Source organism: Trichoplusia ni, chromosome 12 (assembly GCF_003590095.1).
Source record: "Trichoplusia ni isolate ovarian cell line Hi5 chromosome 12, tn1, whole genome shotgun sequence".
NCBI lineage: Eukaryota > Metazoa > Arthropoda > Insecta > Lepidoptera > Noctuidae > Trichoplusia > Trichoplusia ni.
The window spans coordinates 1,491,242-1,510,266 of NC_039489.1; the positions used below are offsets into that span (position 1 = coordinate 1,491,242).

General features: G+C 35.0%; 2 protein-coding genes and 1 long non-coding RNA gene across 12 annotated transcripts in view; 2 read left to right on the top strand and 1 right to left on the bottom strand.

The window, feature by feature from the left end:
* LOC113499368 (tight junction protein ZO-1-like) overlaps positions 1 to 19,025 on the bottom strand; it is a 134,142-nt gene that overhangs the window by 59,052 nt on the left and 56,065 nt on the right. For 9 of the 10 annotated variants that reach the window (XR_003401095.1, XM_026879827.1, XM_026879831.1 and 6 more), the window contains exon 3: positions 8,748 to 8,895. Coding sequence is in view for 9 of the 10 variants with exons in the window: in XM_026879827.1 (XP_026735628.1) it covers positions 8,748 to 8,895 (148 nt within the window). In the remaining variant the exon portion in view is untranslated. Of the gene's footprint in view, positions 1 to 8,747; positions 8,896 to 11,365; positions 11,525 to 19,025 lie in introns of those variants that run through there. The other variant, XM_026879830.1, reaches the window with a different exon arrangement.
* Positions 169 to 6,098, top strand: LOC113499372. Its single transcript, XR_003401097.1, has 5 exons — positions 169 to 421; positions 1,006 to 1,875; positions 2,313 to 2,440; positions 2,942 to 3,101; positions 5,767 to 6,098. It is a non-coding gene; the product is annotated as an uncharacterized LOC113499372 (long non-coding RNA).
* On the top strand, positions 7,246 to 8,359 carry LOC113499370 (thioredoxin domain-containing protein 12-like). The gene is made up of 2 exons (XM_026879836.1): positions 7,246 to 7,707; positions 8,014 to 8,359. The coding sequence occupies exons 1-2, from the start codon at positions 7,328 to 7,330 to the stop codon at positions 8,168 to 8,170; spliced, it is 537 nt and encodes a 178-aa protein (XP_026735637.1). The 5' UTR covers positions 7,246 to 7,327; the 3' UTR covers positions 8,171 to 8,359.

The following is a 19,025-nucleotide window of genomic DNA, read 5'->3' on the forward strand; positions in this document are numbered from 1 at the left end:
AAAAAGATCTAAAATTTTGGATGAACCAAAAACCAAACAAAATTATAAGAAAGAGGTGTTTCTTCCCCAGTCTACGTTACCATAAACTATACCATTACCCAACGACGAGAAAAACATTCATAATAAATTTAAGATGTCACAAACCAACTTATTTTTGTAGAAAAATCCACATCTGAAACGCTAATGTATTATAAATATTAAATTCTAATTAAAATACATTGAGTAACTATACTCAGAACACACATAATTAGAATAAAAGTAGATAAATAATTGTAGCCATGAATGCAAAACAGTGTATACTGGACATGTTTGTGTTTTCGATATCGTTTTATTTGTCATATAAAGTTATGAACAGGGTGATAGACAGATTCAGGGATCCGAGAGCGACGAAAGCCTAACTAAAATAAGGATCCCAAAACTGGTATGTACCAACGTCTTGCATATATGTCTGAAGTCCGTCTAACGTAAGTCTGTAATATTTGATACCTTCAAGGCGGCACACCTATTGTACCAGTATATGATTGAATGTTTTTTGCATCTATAGGATCAAGTATATTGCACAAACACAATGAAACGTGCTATAAAATATAGAGATTATCAATTATTGCGAGTGTACATGCTATTAAGACGAAACAAAGATCAAAATTATTCTACTTTAGTGATATTATCCGGTCTATAATATGGCACAAATAACCAATCTCTTAACCTCTCTGATCCTCTGTCCAAAGAAATGAAACTATATCAAAGAGCTATATTGTTTGCTTTTTGCTCTAATTTAGACCTGGACACAGCGTCTATATCATAACTTATTGAAAGTTGCGCTTTATTTTAACCAGAGACGTCCGTTTCTCTAATTGACTTTCAGACATAAATGGAATGTTATAAAGTTCCCATCTTCACCCATAACCACTATTCTGTCAATAAAATAGCCAATAGATTATTTTGTGGCTTAAATTAGATATCACTATCATAATTGTGACTAATACGAACTGTTTACGCCCCCAGAAAACCGAGATCAGATGCCACAGGTGGTGACTGGTGACCGATAGCCTCACTGCAAATATTTAGTACCGTTTTGTTTTGATATCATTGTAACATGTAAGAATTAAGAAATAAATTTTGTAAAAAAGCTATTTATAAGTTTTTATTTATTGACGCTAGTCACGTTGTCTACCTTTCTGTTGGTTCAAAATCAAATCTTGGAAGTTGAATTTGACCTACTTCCCGGGTTGACAATGACCTTAATTTCGACAGCATCTAAGAAACTAGAAGGTGGCTATAGGCAATCCTCAAAAAACACCATCGAGTTAATTGTCTTTTCGAGTAATTCGAGTCTAAAGCAAAAATAAATGTAAAATCTTGGTTTTGAGAATGTTTTTTGAAATAAAGTGGGCTGGCGGATTCTGGAAATAATGATACATCTTATAATTAAGATTAATATTTCAAAACCAAGTAAAATATTGCCATTTATTCACCTATAACATACTGAGAGAACGAGGGGCTAAAACATTAAGACTATAGATTATCATTTTAATATCTTATATCATACGATCCATACTTATTACACAGAACTATTTACTCAAAACTCACCATAGAGAAGAAACTGGCTTACAAAAAAACACTATAATCTTCTGTGACACTGACATTTAAGCAAATCATCAAAAATATATCTAACCCAAAAACATGTTAGCAAAACCCTTAAAAAATCTACATTCCATACGATAAATGTGCATTTGATTTATGATATTTAGCATAACACAAGAAATATCATTAACATCCTCAATAATAATGAACTCAGCATTATTTAAATACGGTCGAATGGAGAAGTAACGAACCCAACGTGAGGTAGTCCTATGGGTCTGTTGGACAAGCAAGGTAAGAGCATCTAGTATTTATATTTAACGTTAAGATCCGGGTATCTACGGCCACATCTGAAAGTAAACGTTCAGTTCATAAATCGGGACAGCTTACTACACGGAGTAGGGCGGTATCTTTCTTGCATAATTCCAGTCCTACTAATATAATAAAAGCTCGTTTGTATGTATGGGTGTTTGTTCCTCTTTCACGCAAAAACTTGACTTGAAAAACGAAACTTGGTATTTATATCTCGATTTTGTTTTCGTCAATTTTCGTGGGATCATTATTTGTTTGTAGCGGACGGGCCCGCACGCAACAGCTAGTATCATATATAAGATACAACATCATATTTTGTGTTAAAAGTAAAGTAAGGGTCTTAGATCCAGGTCAAGTTGACGTTCTGAATACATTCTCATATTTGTGACAAATAATCAAAAATTCATACTCTTTTTCAGTATGAATGCCAAACAACTTGCACTAGATTTGTGGGTGTTTTCCGTATCTTTCTACATATCTTATAAAGCAACGAATAGACTGTCGAATCATTTTAATACTGATCGCAAGGAGAAGGCGAAGTCAAAAGGTGAGTACAGACTTGAATATGCGGTGAAGAAGGTGAATAACACGGGAATTATGAAATGGGATTACTTTTGGTGATCGCATTTTGTATATTATAAAGAATCAGGTTTCCTGTAAAGTACTGTAACTTACCCTTAGGAGTTCAGTTGGAACGCGGTACAGTGGTAAAAAATAATTCTCTTTTTGAAGTTTTTGAAGGAGGTCAAATGAAGGTGGCACATGTTTGAAACCTTTTGATGGAACAAGTCTTTATACAGAGGTCGATAAGCTTACAGTATCTTGGTACCTTAATATTTGAGAATAATACAATGTTATCGGGAGATTCTAGAATTTTGATGTCCAGCCAAGTCAGCCAAGAGTAACCAATGGAATTTCTTGCCGGTTCTTCCCGTCAAATTCGCACTAAGAGTTACATAACTTTTCTTGCGCCTGTTTAAGGTCTACTTGTAATAAAAACTTTTTGATTTTGAGTCAATTAAAATAACACAACTTTTTTTCATTTCAGTATGAACAAAAGACAGATTCTATTAGACTTGTGGGTGTTCACCATTTCGTTTTACATATCATATAAAGTTATGAAGAGATTAACGAACGCATTCAACAAGTAACGAGGCGATGAGACCTCAAAGTTATCAGAGGTCTCGTTGAAAGGAGATATAATGTAGGTAAGTAATTCTAATAATTCAGCCTGTCTTTCTAAATGTAAACAAAACCTGTATAAAGACAGTGGTAATGCTATTCAGCTTGGTAATAAAATAATGTATAATGTCGTCGATGGACACGCTAAGAGAAAGCCATGTCTCTTTGACTTCAAGACACTTTTTACACTTCGGAAAAATGTATCTGCTCAAGGGACCTGGAATCCTGTCTTAAAAAAGTGTAGGATGTATTTATGATCGTCATGCTTAGCGATAAATCTACAGATTGGCAGATAAAGTACCTCACCTATATGCCAATAATCATTAAGTAAATCTTTTGCTGATTTTTTTAAACCATTTTAATTTTTGTACAGTATTTGTTGTTTGGACGACAGCATAAACATTTATCATCTGCAAAGAATTTAGCTTTCTTACTTAACACGGATTCGGTTCGGACACAGTTCTGACGTCCCGTTTTACCCTTTGGGTAACGGAACTCTAAAAAGGCTTCAGGAAAAATGCCATAGAATTTCTGATCTACATAACGATGTATTTGAGGAACTGTGTCAGTCAGTCATGCTGAACAGGAAAGCAGTAGCATTTGTTTCTCGGTAAGCAGTGCGCTGCATTGATCACTCGGTTAAAACGAACGCTTCCCGCGCGCCGAGTCAGCTGAGCATGCGCTTGTGTAATTTATTGCAGGAGTTTTTATTATTTTACACTTAATTGATACACTTTTACCACATTATAATATGTTTCACAACTTTCACACAACGATATCTAGTTTAAAATTAAGGAAAGTTTGTGCTATGAGTTCTAGACAACTGATAAGCACACTTATGTATTTAAAAATATATATTATGTAAATTACATCCAGACACAACAAATAATCGTGCTCATCACATAAACATTTGTCCTGTGTGGGAATCGAATCTACGATATCGGGTATAAAAGTCAGGGCCACTAACTTCTATACCACTGGACTAGACTAAATAATAGAAAACTATTTATTAGACGCCTTTTAAAATAACATTAAAAATAATTTGTTCTTAACTGCTCTTAGAAATAGAATTGAGAGACAATACAAAGGTAACATGCTTATGTAAATACTTATTACATTTAAGAAAAAAGAACTGCGTTCTAACCGACTGACAACGTCAACACAAGACAAGTCAAGAAAAATATAAGATGGTAGCATGTTAGCAAATTAAATACAAATTTTCCAGTATGACTTACAAGGGCCACCAGTGTGTAATAGACCTGTTCGTATTTGCCGTCTCATTTTATGTATCTTACAAAATAATTAACAAAGTACTAAAAACATTTGGAAGTCGAAAGTAACGGACGACAAAATGTGAGGAAATCTTGTTTTACCCGACTGTGACAACATGTCGGGTTATGATTTTAATGATATCGTCCTGATGACTTTCATGTGAAGTGCTTTGTTACTCTGGTAAGAATGGATTACTTGAATTTGTATTGTTATTGTTCTATGGTTTACGAGTTTTTAGAATGTTTAGGTAACTTAGCAATCGATAGGATAAACTGAAATATCAGTGCATTGCTTTTGGAACAAGACAACGATGGAGGTGAAAATATTCCAAAAAATATTTTATTTTTATTTTATTTTATTATATTAGGAAAACTTACAGCTAATAACAAAGATTGAACAAGCTTATTGCGAAACTAAAGCCAATTAAAAGTTTCCACTGATAGTAGAGAGAAAAATAAAAAAATACAGACAGTATGTCGGTCAAACCAAAAGCACGTAGCGACATATTGAATAATCAATTTGGATTATGAGCAAAAAAGTGCTTGCACAGAGTTCTCTTAAGTTTATCTAACCCTGTATTGAACAGATCAATATCAATTCTCCTGCAAGTTGCATTATACGACCGGCACGCTCTGATGAGATAAGAATTTTGCCTGTAGGTGGTTCTAGAGGCCGGTGTATAAAGTAAATCAAGATTGCGTAAAAAAGTTCCTGGAACGCGTAATCCCATTTTGCCTACAAACTCGGGAACATCTGAGTGTCCATTCATCGCTTTGAATAAGAAGGCTAGATCTGCAATATTCCTGCGTTCGTGAAGCGGGAGAATGTGAAACTTTTTACACCTTAAAAAATAATTTGGAAGATATAGCTTCGACCGAAATTGAATGTACCTCAGAAATTTCTTTTGTATGCTCTCTATCCGATTGATGTAAACGTTATAATTAGGATTCCAGATTTGAGAGCCATACTCTAGGTGACTACGAACGAAGGAACAATATAGTATTTTGATTGTCTTAATGTTTTTGAACTCTGACGATATTCTAAAGATGAAACCTAACGCTTTCGAAGCCTTTTTGACTATATTATCTATATGAGTGTCAAAGATAAGTTTCGAATCAAAAGTTACTCCTAAGTCACTAATACTGGATACTCTGGCTAAGGAAGTATCCTCTTATAGCAGCCTCTTATATCTTCGTCTTGTAGCAATTTAAAAATTAGTTTTCATGATTAATTCGAAGTATTTTAGTAGAAATAAACATGTGTATAAATAAAATATCCTCTCCAACAACTGTTTACACGAGTGATAAGTTTAATAAAAATCGGTTTCCTGCCTAGACGCTAGGAGCGTACATTTCATTTTGTCGCATCGCAGTTACTAAAGCTAACATTAACATACCCTTTTCCGTCTTTTCCTGCCAGGGTAAGTGTTCAAGGGCTGCGGAGGCGGCGGTATGTGGTAGAAGTACGGCGGTGTGTACAACATGTCGTCAAATCCCGGGGCTATGGGCGTCCCTCGCGACGGCACCAGCGACCGCACTGTCCCGTACAAGCTCCTGTTTCGTCCCTGACTCCCGTACATGTTCAACATCACACCGAATTCACACTGGCTCATATATTATCTCCAAATGTTCACGTTCGAAAACAGTCTCATGAAAAAACGCACAAACGTAAAACAGCTCTCGAAAAGTCCATCGCGGTACACAGTTTTCAAGTATAACTTATTTTTAAAAATAAAAAAATAAGCTACTAGAGGTTTTGTTTTGTTTAAGACGAGGTGCCCTAATAGATAAATATTTTTGAGTAATATTTGGATCTTTAGTTCCCCGTTCGTTGAATTTTGTTTGAACGCGAGCTACCAGTGTTGTTGTCACAGTATGAAATGCGCGTGTAAGAGAATGCAGAGTTCCATCATGAACACATTACATCTAATTATCATAGTTTATCTGTTTTTTCCAATAGGCTACGTGGAGCGCGACGTATCGACATACTCATGTATGAAAATGTATTAAAAAATGTACTCACGCATGCTCGCGCGCCGATCCACATCGGTAGGTTTAAAAAGTCTGTCATCATTATATTTTATTCCAAATTAACATAAAACTCTTACGAGATTTTTCTGTTTTGATCGACATTGGTTTACATTATTTATTTTTACAAGTAGGTCAGCCTGTTCGAATGTTTTAGTTCAGTACTCAGGAATAATTATAATTAATTAAAATACATCAAATCAAATCATTTGATTTGATTTTAAAATACATAGGTAAAAATGGACAGATGTAATTTATGTAAAAGAAAAGATCAAGCATCGGCATACAAGGCCTAATGCTAGTAGCAATGCACTAATAGGCTTTTAAAACAGCTGCTTAAGTAATTTCGCCTACCTAGCAGGCTTTAAGGAGGTTGCATTTACTTGGCATGGTGCCAAGAATGTTGGCACTGGGCCCTGCTTGTTGGATGACAGTGTTTACAATGGTAATACAAGTAAAAATATCTACTCATGTTTTATTAATTCACTAACTTGTGTTATGATATTTTATGATGAAGGGTCAATACACTCTGGACGTGAGGACCAATTATTAGGATAAAAAGTTTCGGAATATGACATCAAGGGATATTTGCTTACAAATTTTTTTGGGATTAATTTTATTATCATTAAATAGGTGCCTATTTAAAAAAAAACTTGGAAGTTGGACTGTTATGCCATCTGGCGGAATCAAACGCAACTATTACAACGCAACAAAGTACCTCTACAAAGTAGGAGCGTCCAACGAACCGACCATTCACTAACTCGTAAGCAGAGGTGACATAGCTACGATCGACGGTCGATAGATGGCGTCACTTCACCACCAAAGAGTATTTAACTGTCTAAACCTACTTGATTCATTGAGCAACTTCAAATTTAAAAACATCTGTCAAACGCACAGGTCAAAAATGGCGGATTAACAAAACGGGACGAACAACGACAAAATTACTAAAATGCATGGTGTTGCTGCTATCACGGCTCCAGACAAAGAATAATTACATCAATATGGCTGCTGGAACTTTAGCAAAAGCGTTTTTCTCTCTATTTTATGCGAAGGTACATTGTTCGGGGATGACTGGCAAGGACAACGGGTTTGGAAATAATTACGTATGGGCAGGCTCCCTAGAGTCGGGTCTCCAGATAGCCACACACCACCGGAAGCCGTTGATGGTGATAATCCACAAATCATGGTGCACGGCGTGCAGGAATCTAAAGCCGAAGTTCGCGAACTCGCCGGAGATACAGACGTTGAGTAAAAACTTTGTGATGGTCAATCTCATTGACGAGGATGAGCCGAAAAGCAACGTGTTTGCTCCAGATGGCAGTTACATACCAAGGTATTTGTTTAATCGACTATTTTAAATAGTAGTCAGTAAAACTACTTTTTAGAACCGTAGAATAGCTAATAGTCTTAAAACTCCTGTTTAGAAGGTTTTACCGGTACTTAATCATATACTGACAAAAACACAATGTGTTTTCTGCGAAAATAACAATATTATCAAGTGAGACGACTTTCAAGGTAAAAGTAGTTATGACAATAAACTGATACAAGATCTAGCACAAACGGCAGTCTATTAATTATTAAATCCTACCAAAGGGTATAAGAATTAATTATACTGAGTATTGTATGTTGTATGTTTCAGGATACTCTTTATATCACCAAAAGGTTTAGTGGACCCAGAAATCGTGAACGAAGAAGGTAGCAGTCAACACAAATACTTCTACAGCAAACCAGAGCAGATCGCTAAGTCCATGCGAAAAGTGCTAGAGAAATACAACCTAGAACATTTTGATGCATGAAGAATTTCATTAGCATACAAAGAAACAATTTAATGACAAGTAATATGGATTCTAATAACTAAATTAGTTTTGTGAACTAACACGGTCTTAATTGATCAAAGGACTGAATTCAATCAGGGTTTGGCAAAAATGTGATTTTAGTGTCATATTGGCAAGATTGTTTTGTATCAATAAAATACTGGAACACCATAATGTTTCGTTAATGTTGAAAAATTATTGATAGGAATTATTACTTTTTATACCAATGAAATTCTTTCGAAATTATGTGTCTTTTATTTTTTTAGACTTAGCTTTGCAGGGCTAACAATATTTTTTTAATAAGTTGCCAAAAACTTTTCCCTTATCTCACTCATGTTTCTTACGATGGCATTTATTTTACGCTCTTCTGTATCTTAGAATTGACTAATTAAATTCAAGCAATGGCGCCTCGTTGGGACGCAATTGTTCTGCAGAAGGATATCATAAGTCAATAAAATAGAAACAACTAGCGTATCTTGTAGGATATCTTGACCTTCTGGTTCAACATCAGCATATATCTATATAGCATCTATATAACATGATTATAATATGTACTTACATCCTCGACGACAGGTTCCACGTACATTTCCACAGTGTTGTTGAGGGGGGGCAGCGGCATCGGCATGGGGGAAGCTGCCGCCGAAGACCTCCGCGATATGCTGTTGCAGGAGCATTGTGATACGGACCGACGGGAACGGGGAGATTCTCTGTTGACAAACGAAATAGAACCTTAATGATCTGAAAATAGACTCACTATTGCTTGCATTGCTAATGGACTGGGAATGAGAGGCAATTAGATTCGGAGAAGAAGAAGTTTGCTGCCTAAAGTCGTACTATTGCTGCGATGTTAGAATGTACTTAGCGACCCTAAACTTCGATAATAATTTTGAACTTTATATCGGTAAAAATAGGATCTCCATAAATAATTTTAGGTGTATCATTAGGCCAGTGAAATGGAAATCACACATAATTAGATGCTAATAAAGGTATCATTGGCTTCAGGTGTATTTTGGTAATATTATAAGTAGTACTTCGTAATAAGACTGGTATACTATGAAAACAAATAATCCAGTGGGTATTTCTTTGAGTATGTATCAGACCGCAATTTTTTTAGAAACAGGTAATTTAAGACCGAGAATTACGGAGATAGGAGGCAAGTCCTACAAAACAGAGCAAAAGTAACTTGGTCTAAATTAGGTCCCTGGCAGGACGCCAAAAAAGGTAATTTCAAAGTCTACTTCCATCTCTTTATTTCATTACAGGCTGAAGTTCGAGGCGATTGTGTAACAGCTTATTGTACGTTAGTATTTAGGGTATATTTTATGTACCTATCAACTTAAATCCATGGCTGTATTTTTAGTACCTATTTTGCAGTTTCGCAAAAAACGATTCCTTTTGAGACCGAAAACCATTTTCGATGAGATAATATTTATTCATTAGATTGATAATCTCTCTATTGTTTTCCATTTATTTTTCCTTCTATCTAGCTTTATTCTAAGCTAAACAGGTATCTTTTTCTTTCCAGGTTCTAATTAGGTCTCTATGTGATCTCCAACACTCATTAACTCATGCTCATGCAGTAAAACATTATGCTTTGATAAGGGTAATGTTACTGTCAGTAATTGCAGAAGAACTTTTATCCCTTCTTTCGCCCAACAGATTTCATACAGGCTGGGGGGAGGGGTAATGGTTCATTACAAATTAATACAAGACAAAGATATAATACGAAAAGTTTAAAGCAGCAGTAACCTAAGTTCTTAAACACTGTTCAAAATTGTCTATTTCACGGCATGGAAACACGTGTTCATAAATGATATATAGTCCGAATAGTTAATAAGAGACTAATAATAGTTTTGTCACGTAACACGGTCACGAACACCGTGAGAATTATGTCGAATAGACATCTGATATCAATGATATACAATTAATGTAGACTTGTAGACGAGGGTATTTTAAAAACATGGCTAGTGTATATGCTAAAGTATTGTTTTAGGTATCGCGTTCTGAGGGTGCCAAACTGAACGTTACACCAATGTTTGACATACTAGATATGTATTGTGATACTAAAAAAAGGTGTAGTATAAGTTTCGTTCCTTTGTTTAATTCATTTTTTTATTACAATATTCTCTATTTGTTTGTGTGCTTCCAACAATTGCCTCACTTAAAAATGTAATCCTGTTTTCCGGACTTTTACAAACATTGAACACACAAGACACCCCCACCCAGACTCAGAACACAAATTTGGGAGGACACTAATGCTTCTCCTACAGGTGATCGAACCCACGACTCGGCTCACGCAGTGGGTTTGGCATGACCTCTACCACTCAACTATTCCTGCAGTCAAGTCAAAGGTGGTAGGTTTAAATCCCGGCATACAGCAAAATTTTAAATTCATGCGCATATTACAAAGTACTTAAAATTTGCTGTAAACGGTACATAAGGAAAAAAGGTCGTCTATAAGAAACCGGCACACCTGTGGATGTGGAAGGTTTAAACTATGACAGCAGTTTGAGCATCAACCATAATAATATGGTAAGAAGAAGTATGGTGTTTAGTCCTGGCTGTGTCTCTTCGTGTGTTGTTCGTACCCCGTGTAATTAGGAGTTCGGATCACGGTCCCGACGCGTACAATTAGAACTGTCGACATTTTAATGAGTCTAAATCCAGCACTGGCTGGAAGATTGGCCGTAAAAGAAACTATTTTGAAGTCATAACGTCAACACCTTTGCCGGGACTTACACTGACTTGTGGGAGTTTTAATACCCTGTTTTTTTATGTATTTTATCTTATTGCTTATTCCAGATCACGCCTTTATTAGTGTAGTGGATGGTGGTAGCAGTCTTTATTACTGGAGAGTCGAGTTAAGACATACGGGTTGCAGTATTGCTATTCCTGTTCATAAGAGCTATGTGGTGAGCTCTTCTTCACAACTAAAACAATCTTACTTCAGGAGAATTATCTCTTATACTCATACTACTAAGTGGACCCCTGTTCTTTATACTTCCTTTTTTTCTGATAGGAAGTCGTCAAATGACACGTTCCACTTTCGAGCGAAAGGGAGTATTAGACTTTTACTGACTAAAATCCACCCACGTTCCTTCCTTTACCCTTTGTGTACCGGGTTTCGAACAATCTTACTGTCCCCGATACTACTACGTTCCTTAAACCTTCTCTTACCTTCGACTTCTCCTACACGCGTGTCTTGAGGCCCGTTCACACTTGTATCGCACTGGCACGAAGTACCCCAGCTGAGGCAAAGGTCCCGGCTCAGTGGAGTCGCTTGAGTCACTCCACTCCGGCTGGCTGAATAACCCCATGTCCATTGCCGACGGCATTTTTTTGCACTTGTTTTTGTTTTTTTTTTTAATTAGACTTGTTTTGTTTTTTTTCTGTATTAATATATTTTGTATATTGTGTGTTGTTTTTTGTAGAGGTTGTTTTCATAGACTAGTTTCACTAATTATTTCTGTTACAAATATTGTTCTTAGTTATGTTTCTATGAAGATCACACTGTTTTTTAAGATAGTACCGAACATTACCTACTTAATTAATCTTACAATAACCAAAAGTATTGAAAAATAGTTTAAAAAAATTGTGAATAATTATACTACTTTTATATAACCCTAATAAAATAAAATTGATAGTTATGGCAATTTTTTCACTTAACGTAAATATTTCGTTTGAACTTTAGATTCAGTTTAAAAATCTATGTTTTATATCTTAATCATCGTCTTAAAGCACTGCTTTTAGCTAAGTTCAAAGAATTGTCGAATTATTTTTAACACAACACGTTTTTTTATCGATTTTATCACCTGTTTTAAAATTTTCAATATTAATAAAACACGTCTAGATTTTACAATATCTGTAAACGTAGTAACCCAATTTAAACAAAGTTGGTTCGTAAACAATTTTACTGATAAAACTGCCGGCAATTAGAAACTAAATAGTGATGATATGAAATGATAACATATCAGTTTATTTGAGGTTAGGAAGTGAAGAATTGGAGCGCCAAGCCCAGGTATTATCGATGCAACCCAAAAAAATACTATAAAATTAATATGAACGTTAATAATAATTATACAAAATGCATTTGAGAGGCACTAGCCTCACTTTGCTGGCATTTTTTAATTAATTAGGCCGCTAAGCACATTTAAAACAATTATCTGATTGTTTTGCATAAATAATATGCAATATTTTTATTTACTTTACTACTTATTTTCGGACAAAAGGCTCTCGCGCTAAGGTAGGTATTTCATCCATGTACCGCAGGGAATTTCACGAACATTTAAGTCGTTTGCACAAGATCATCAGAAAAATCATTCGTGAATCACTCAAAAGCAAAATACGATTAGCTCTTTTAAATTTTGATATCCATTCATCCGTCCATCACATGTATTTGTAGTAACATTTGATTAGATTAGAAACGTTTTATATTGTTAACAGATTATTTACATGAATAAATTAATTATAAGATTAATGATAAGACTGTCAGATAATCTACAAAGTATATGTCCATACATGTTGAGAATCATGCCGTACAAAACAGTCAAATGTGTCTATCCCTGTAGCTTTAAAGATGGGTTTTAAAGCTACAGGGACAATAGCTGGGTCAATAGAATTTAAATCACAGTTTTAAATCATAATCAATGTTCCAATTTTGTGTAGAGAAGCACATTTAGAACGTCCAATACAATAGACAGCACCCAGGTTCTCTCACCCTGCATTGTGTGAGTGCTTTTGCTGCGGGAATAGACTCCTTAAATTTTACTATTATTTTGTCTGTTTATGTGTGTGTTACTTTGCAATATAAAATAATGACAGCTACTAAGATACCAAAAGTGATAGAAATATATAAGATAAGGTTATAATATATAATATATATATAATAAACATTCTCTTCCATAGCTGCCGTCGATTTTTAAGGTCGAATCTACGAATACACACTCAAAAACACCTAAACCTAAGACTTAGTTGCGTTTCTTTACCCGCACCTGTAGTACAAATATCCCTATCATTCACAAGGTGAAACGGTCTGTCAGACCAGAAATCCCCAAATAATAAAGAACACATTTGAAAACATATCTAAGTTGACTTCGTACAACCTTGGAGCAAATTCCTCCATTATTAATCAGTTAAAACGGTAGACTATAGACGCAACCAGCCCTCAAATCTACGACCCACAGCTGCTCTATCAATTGTTATTTAAAAACAAATACACCGGGTCTTAGCTCAAGTTACGTCAAAGCCGTCAAACTCTCCACACGTCCATCCGAAACGTGACGGCATGCGCATTCCTGAGGGAACGATACGTTTTTTTCAAATATTTTTTTAAGAACGTGACTCACAAAGGTACCGCTGTAATGTAATTATGATAGAACATTAACTTTTTTTTTTCGTCTATGGTATGTTGAGGTATCTTATGGGAATTTCTTATCTCGATGGTAGTTTTCTGTTTTATTTTTATTTGTATACAAGGTAGCTATTGTTGTCCCGTGGAAAAGCGACTGCGCTGATTTTGTGTTGATTGTGTTCAACAAAGTGATTGTTTTGTAAGGCTGTTGTAGTGTGTTTTAATACTAATACAAAAATATACCAACATAACGGAAATAACATTGTTTTCAAAACAAAAAGACAGGACTATTTGTTAATTGGTGTTTTTAAATTGACTTCCGCATTAAGGAGTTTAATTCTTGTATCGCGAGGCGATTCATAAACACTCAAGTCTCATGCACAAAGACAGAAAATCAATTTTCCATTGCAGGGCTAAAACCCGCAACACATCGTGCCTAATAATTTTGCCTATGTGACCACACTCAGCTATCAATGCAAGGCACATAACAGCGCCGAATACTACAAACAATCATTTCATTGCCTATAGCTTAAAAGCCATAAGCAAAAACTCAACTTTTTAAACTAATGATCAGGTTACTGTAGCATAAACATCCTCTTTTAAATACAACTACTACCTAAGTGTAAAGATAAACAAACGTCTTGGGGCTAACACCTCTTCAGCCCCTTCCAGGTTAACGAGCGAGATGGCATGATACACGGCGCTCTACGCGTCTCGCTTCCACAACAACAATGGTCTCACTTTAGAGTGTGGTCGACCTGTTCATATCCGGGACGAGGTCTAAACATTCCGCTATTCATTAGGATGTCTCGAAACACACAATTCATAGTAAAACATATGTCGCAGCTTTTAGTTAAATAAGGCTGAATGTATAGTTAGACGCACAAGTGCTGCACGCACTCTCATGCACGTGATAAACTACTTTGTATTGCCGCGCACCGGCTAAATGCGGGTGATGTTGCACGGCGATTTAGGTTTAGTCAATTAGAGTCTGACGGAGGGAGCCAAAAGGAAGAGGTCCCAAAGAAGAGGGTGTCAAAAAGGATTATTTACCTCCAAAAAGAACAGGGTAAGTATGAAACCTTATTAAAACAGAACTATAAAATTGAATGTACAATAACTCTTTTGTTTAAGTAGTGTAGTTAGTTTCCTACTCGTCGTGTGCTTGATGTACAACCTAGCTTCAGAGGATTGAAAAGCTCGTAGGCTCCTGACATGGTTTTAAACACACTGTGAAAAATCCAAAGATGTACTGGCTTCCTCACTATGTTTTCCTTCACCGCTAGCAAGTGGCAATTACTTCGTAATGTGCAAATGAATTGGTGTGCATCGGGATTAAAACCAACGACTTTTGCTTTTGCAGTCTATCGATCAATGCTACGTACACTAGGATTTTAAAATAAGATTCACTTGCACGTCTAAATCACTTAAAACCGTGCTTAACATAAAAATCAAGAAAATACATAGGCTACATTTTGACAAGATATTTGACACTCAGGCAGGCAAAGCCGCGAGCATAAACTAGTCACATAATAAAGACGTGTGATTGTCAACTGTTTGTGACTCACGGTCACGACTGTCGATCTTAATGCAACGCCTGCATTGCGATCATAGTTCAACACACACTTGTACGCTAAATGGTTTACTGAGAATTATATTTGAAGAAGCGTTTTGAAGAAAAATATTACGAAATTGTTAATAAGTTTGTATGCTTGAAGATTTCTGTGTTGGTAAAATGTTTTACTGGTTACGTGAATTGATCTTTTGGTTTAATTAAATTCTTCATCTTGATGTTGTTGTCGTACTGGTGAAAGTTTTCAATCAGCACTACAAATCGACATAAAGCGGTGGAGGAGATCCCTTCGGAAGCGAATAACTAAATCACTGGTCTAATGAAAAAAGGTGTTAATAAAAAATCATCACAATATAAAAATTCAATATCCATTCATTAAGACACAATTTAAAATAACTAGCTCAAAGACTTTTGGAAGCAAGCATACCAGTACCACAATAAAACAAAACAATCTATTACCCATTAACAGTGTCGTACGCGACAGTACTTAATAGTATTTGTCACATACTGGGCATTTGTATGCCGGTCCATCGGTTCCGTTGCTAGCAGACCACTTTGAATAGCAGACACATTGTAAGCATTCTAAACCAGTGTTCGAATGTAACGTTTCCTTTTTCAAAAAAGAAAAAGAAGAGATTGGCTTTTGTTTGAGTCACGAGTTCGCTGTTTGAATTGGCAGTTATGGTAAGATGGCGGTATGAATTTGGATTTGTGGTATATGTAGTATGGTATCGTATGATATAATGTAAAACATACATATGTAAATAGTCCACGATTTATATTAAGACGAAGAGTGTTAACACCTGGAGCAAGGCCCGTGCACTAAATTTAAACGAAAGGTATTCATTCATCCATCCTCATTTCTGGTCTTAATTTTGAAGTAATAATGCTCACATAGTAAACATAAATTAGATAAAATGAAGTTGTAGTTTTAAGAACATGATGCAGACTGCGCTAACCTTCCTAGATCTCAGGCCAACTAAATCAACTATAATAATGAACTCATCAAAACGAGCAATATTTAAGCCAGATAGGATTAAATTTCGTTCTAAATGAACACTTATAAAATAAATAAATTGCCCTTTCTACAAAAATATAGGTGTTTAAGAACAAAGCTGACCCAGTTACCGGCTAAACTAGTTGTAATAATACTTCTTACTTCGCAGCCGTGCTTTCTTGTCTATATCTAGATCTATGCTACCCTATGGGCAAACCACATTTTAAAGTCAGTTGTGAAAGCGGGATGGCGCGCTACAAGCGGCAGAGCGTTGTCTCTTTTCCTCAACAGCAACAATATTACTTTAAGACTTCGTGGTAGAATCCTTAGCCTTTGTTTAAAGGTAGGTGCTTAGTTTAATCCTTGGTACAATTTCCTTTGTATTTTGGCTTTTATCTGATGTAATATTGGAGAAGATTTTGTTTAATAAGATGTTTTGTTCTTTATTTGTTTTTTTTTTGTATTAAATCTAGAAAAGGTTACTACAGAAATTTTACGGTGTTCTTGGTATAATTTAGTACGTACTTAAGTAAAAATGTAAACAATATATAGAGTCTGGCCGCCGCACAAAAGATTTTTTATAAGTAAAATAAAAATAAAGGAACCAAACAAATTTGATTTTCGAAATGTAGCAGTACTTCAATTCTTAAAAAAAAACACAATATAGTATTTTCTTTTTTAATTTATCACCTAGAAGCACAGTCGCGTGAATTTCTCAAGTGACGTCATAATTTACATACCAGCTAGAATTACATACCTCTGTGTGAGGTCCAAAAAAATGAACATCACTCATATTTGAGGCGTGGGCGATGTTTTGAGTGAGCGACGTTTGTTTTGATAGGAGTCTGCTGTATGCACCTGGTTGATTCAATACTTGCTTACTTGTTAATTTTAGGAATTTAAAAGAATGACAGTCCTTAGTTTTAATAGAAAATTTAAATAACTATGATAAGAAGCCAAACAGCTTTACCGGTAATTAATTTACTAATATTACTGCGGACTTCAAAGTATAATTTATCTAAATGCAAAAGTAACCGTGTGTTTTTCAATGCTAAAACTCTGACCTGATTACGATGAAACTTATTATGGTGTATTTTTATCCTAAGACCAGAATGAGACTTTAATTTACACAAAAAAAAACCACGTGATCAGAGCTAAGAAAAAGCGATACCTTAAAATAATCAGAAGGTTCCTATAGTTTCTTAAATAATCACAATCTATCCTATTCCTATCTTAATAAATCTTCTTTTTAATAAATCCAAATCTAAATTCACAACAAACATTCCCTCTTGAAAAATATTTGCATCTTAAGCTTGTAGCTATTTCCAGATATTCGAACCTTACTACTTCACAGTGTTCATTGAGGTAGAAATGACAGAAATCTTCAGGCGGACCCACTTCAGTGGATATCAAAAGGAAAGTGTCGCTTTGTTAAGTTTATACTTTTGATCTGGAATGTCAAGATTTGTGGTCGTAAAGACATTTTGTAAGAGACAAATCAAGTATGTTTATATTTATTTGTTCACTGAGATTTTTGACTTATAGTTTAAATATCGTAAATGAAAAAACACAAAAACAGTCACTTAAATTCGAATTTATGAATGGAATCTAGTTTAATATTATTATTTGCGTAATTAAGAATACTGAATCATTACAAGATATGAAAAAAAAAACAGCTATATTTTATGCCGATGAGCTACATTTTCAAATTACTAATGAATTTAACATTGGACAACAATAATCAGAATACGATCATGATCATTCGTATAAAACTACCTTATTAACAGGTATTAAAATTCAAAAGCATCTGTGTTCTCTATATTTAGAAAAAGCTTCCTATAGTAGTGATACATATGTAAAGATATCCCTGAAAATATTGCAGTACTTTTTGAGACAATCACGTAAATTTAAAGCGTGTTTCAAAATGTAGAGTCCTTCTCTAACCATATAGACTTTGCTTAATACTTTGAGTTTAACCACCGTCTCATTATTTAAACCTATTTACTTTACGTCTTCTCAATCTTGTTAATATTCTGCTAAGCGCTCAGTACTTGAGATTTTATCTCACTTTTAACATGTGCCAAAAGCACTTGAATAATTATGACTATGTTACAAAATGGCGTCATTTTGCGGTTATTTTTTGTCACGTGCAATGTTAGAAACTTCGTTTAGTAGAGGTTTCTTTACGAGTAAGTAATATTAAAGTATGTAGTTTAATACAGTTCTAAGAATTTTCAATGTAGGAATATGTTGTCTTACTTAAAGCCAAGGTTACTACTCAAAGCTAAGCATACGACAGCTATACGAAGAAATGGTACAATTTGATAACATCTCGTTAATTAAATATTAATATAAGTAAGGGCATACATCTTTATCTATTTATTATTAAGAGCGAAGGCTTGTCTATACTAAATTCTGTCTGTTGGCTTATTCTAATAACTAGCTATTTCCACGACTTCACGCGACGGGAAGGTAACGTTGGGCAGATTTTTTGGATAAGTTTTGATCGGTCTGTCATCAAAATAAAAAGGATTACTTTAAATGATGTTCATAAGGTAAATTTTGTTCAGTATGTCTTATAATTTTCTCATGTGTCTCTTCTAGGCCTGCCTTACACAGTGTAGTAACAGAGACATTTTATATTTACAATTTTCAGTCAATAGACTTGCCAAAGCAACATAGGATACCATTTTGATTAACAACAGTGACAACCTCATTCATTCAGGAACTGCAAACAGCAGACGACTGAAAAATGTTGCCCTAAGCTTGCTGTCTTAGACATAGTTAACTGGACTGTTGAAACCACTTTTCTGTCGTTAACAAAGCTTAGAAGAGAGTCGCTCTAACATAATTTAATGACTGTTCCTTGCTTGGAGGAAGTCAAGTGCGACCTCGCCACCTTCATTAAGAATCGACA

Excerpts from the sequence above, each read along its gene's own strand:
- LOC113499370 (XM_026879836.1), top strand. The coding sequence starts at position 7,328 with ATGGTGTTGCTGCTATCACGGCTCCAGACAAAGAATAATTACATCAAT. Across the intron at positions 7,708-8,013 it reads GATGGCAGTTACATACCAAG|GATACTCTTTATATCACCAA; the intron begins GTATTTGTTTAA and ends TGTATGTTTCAG.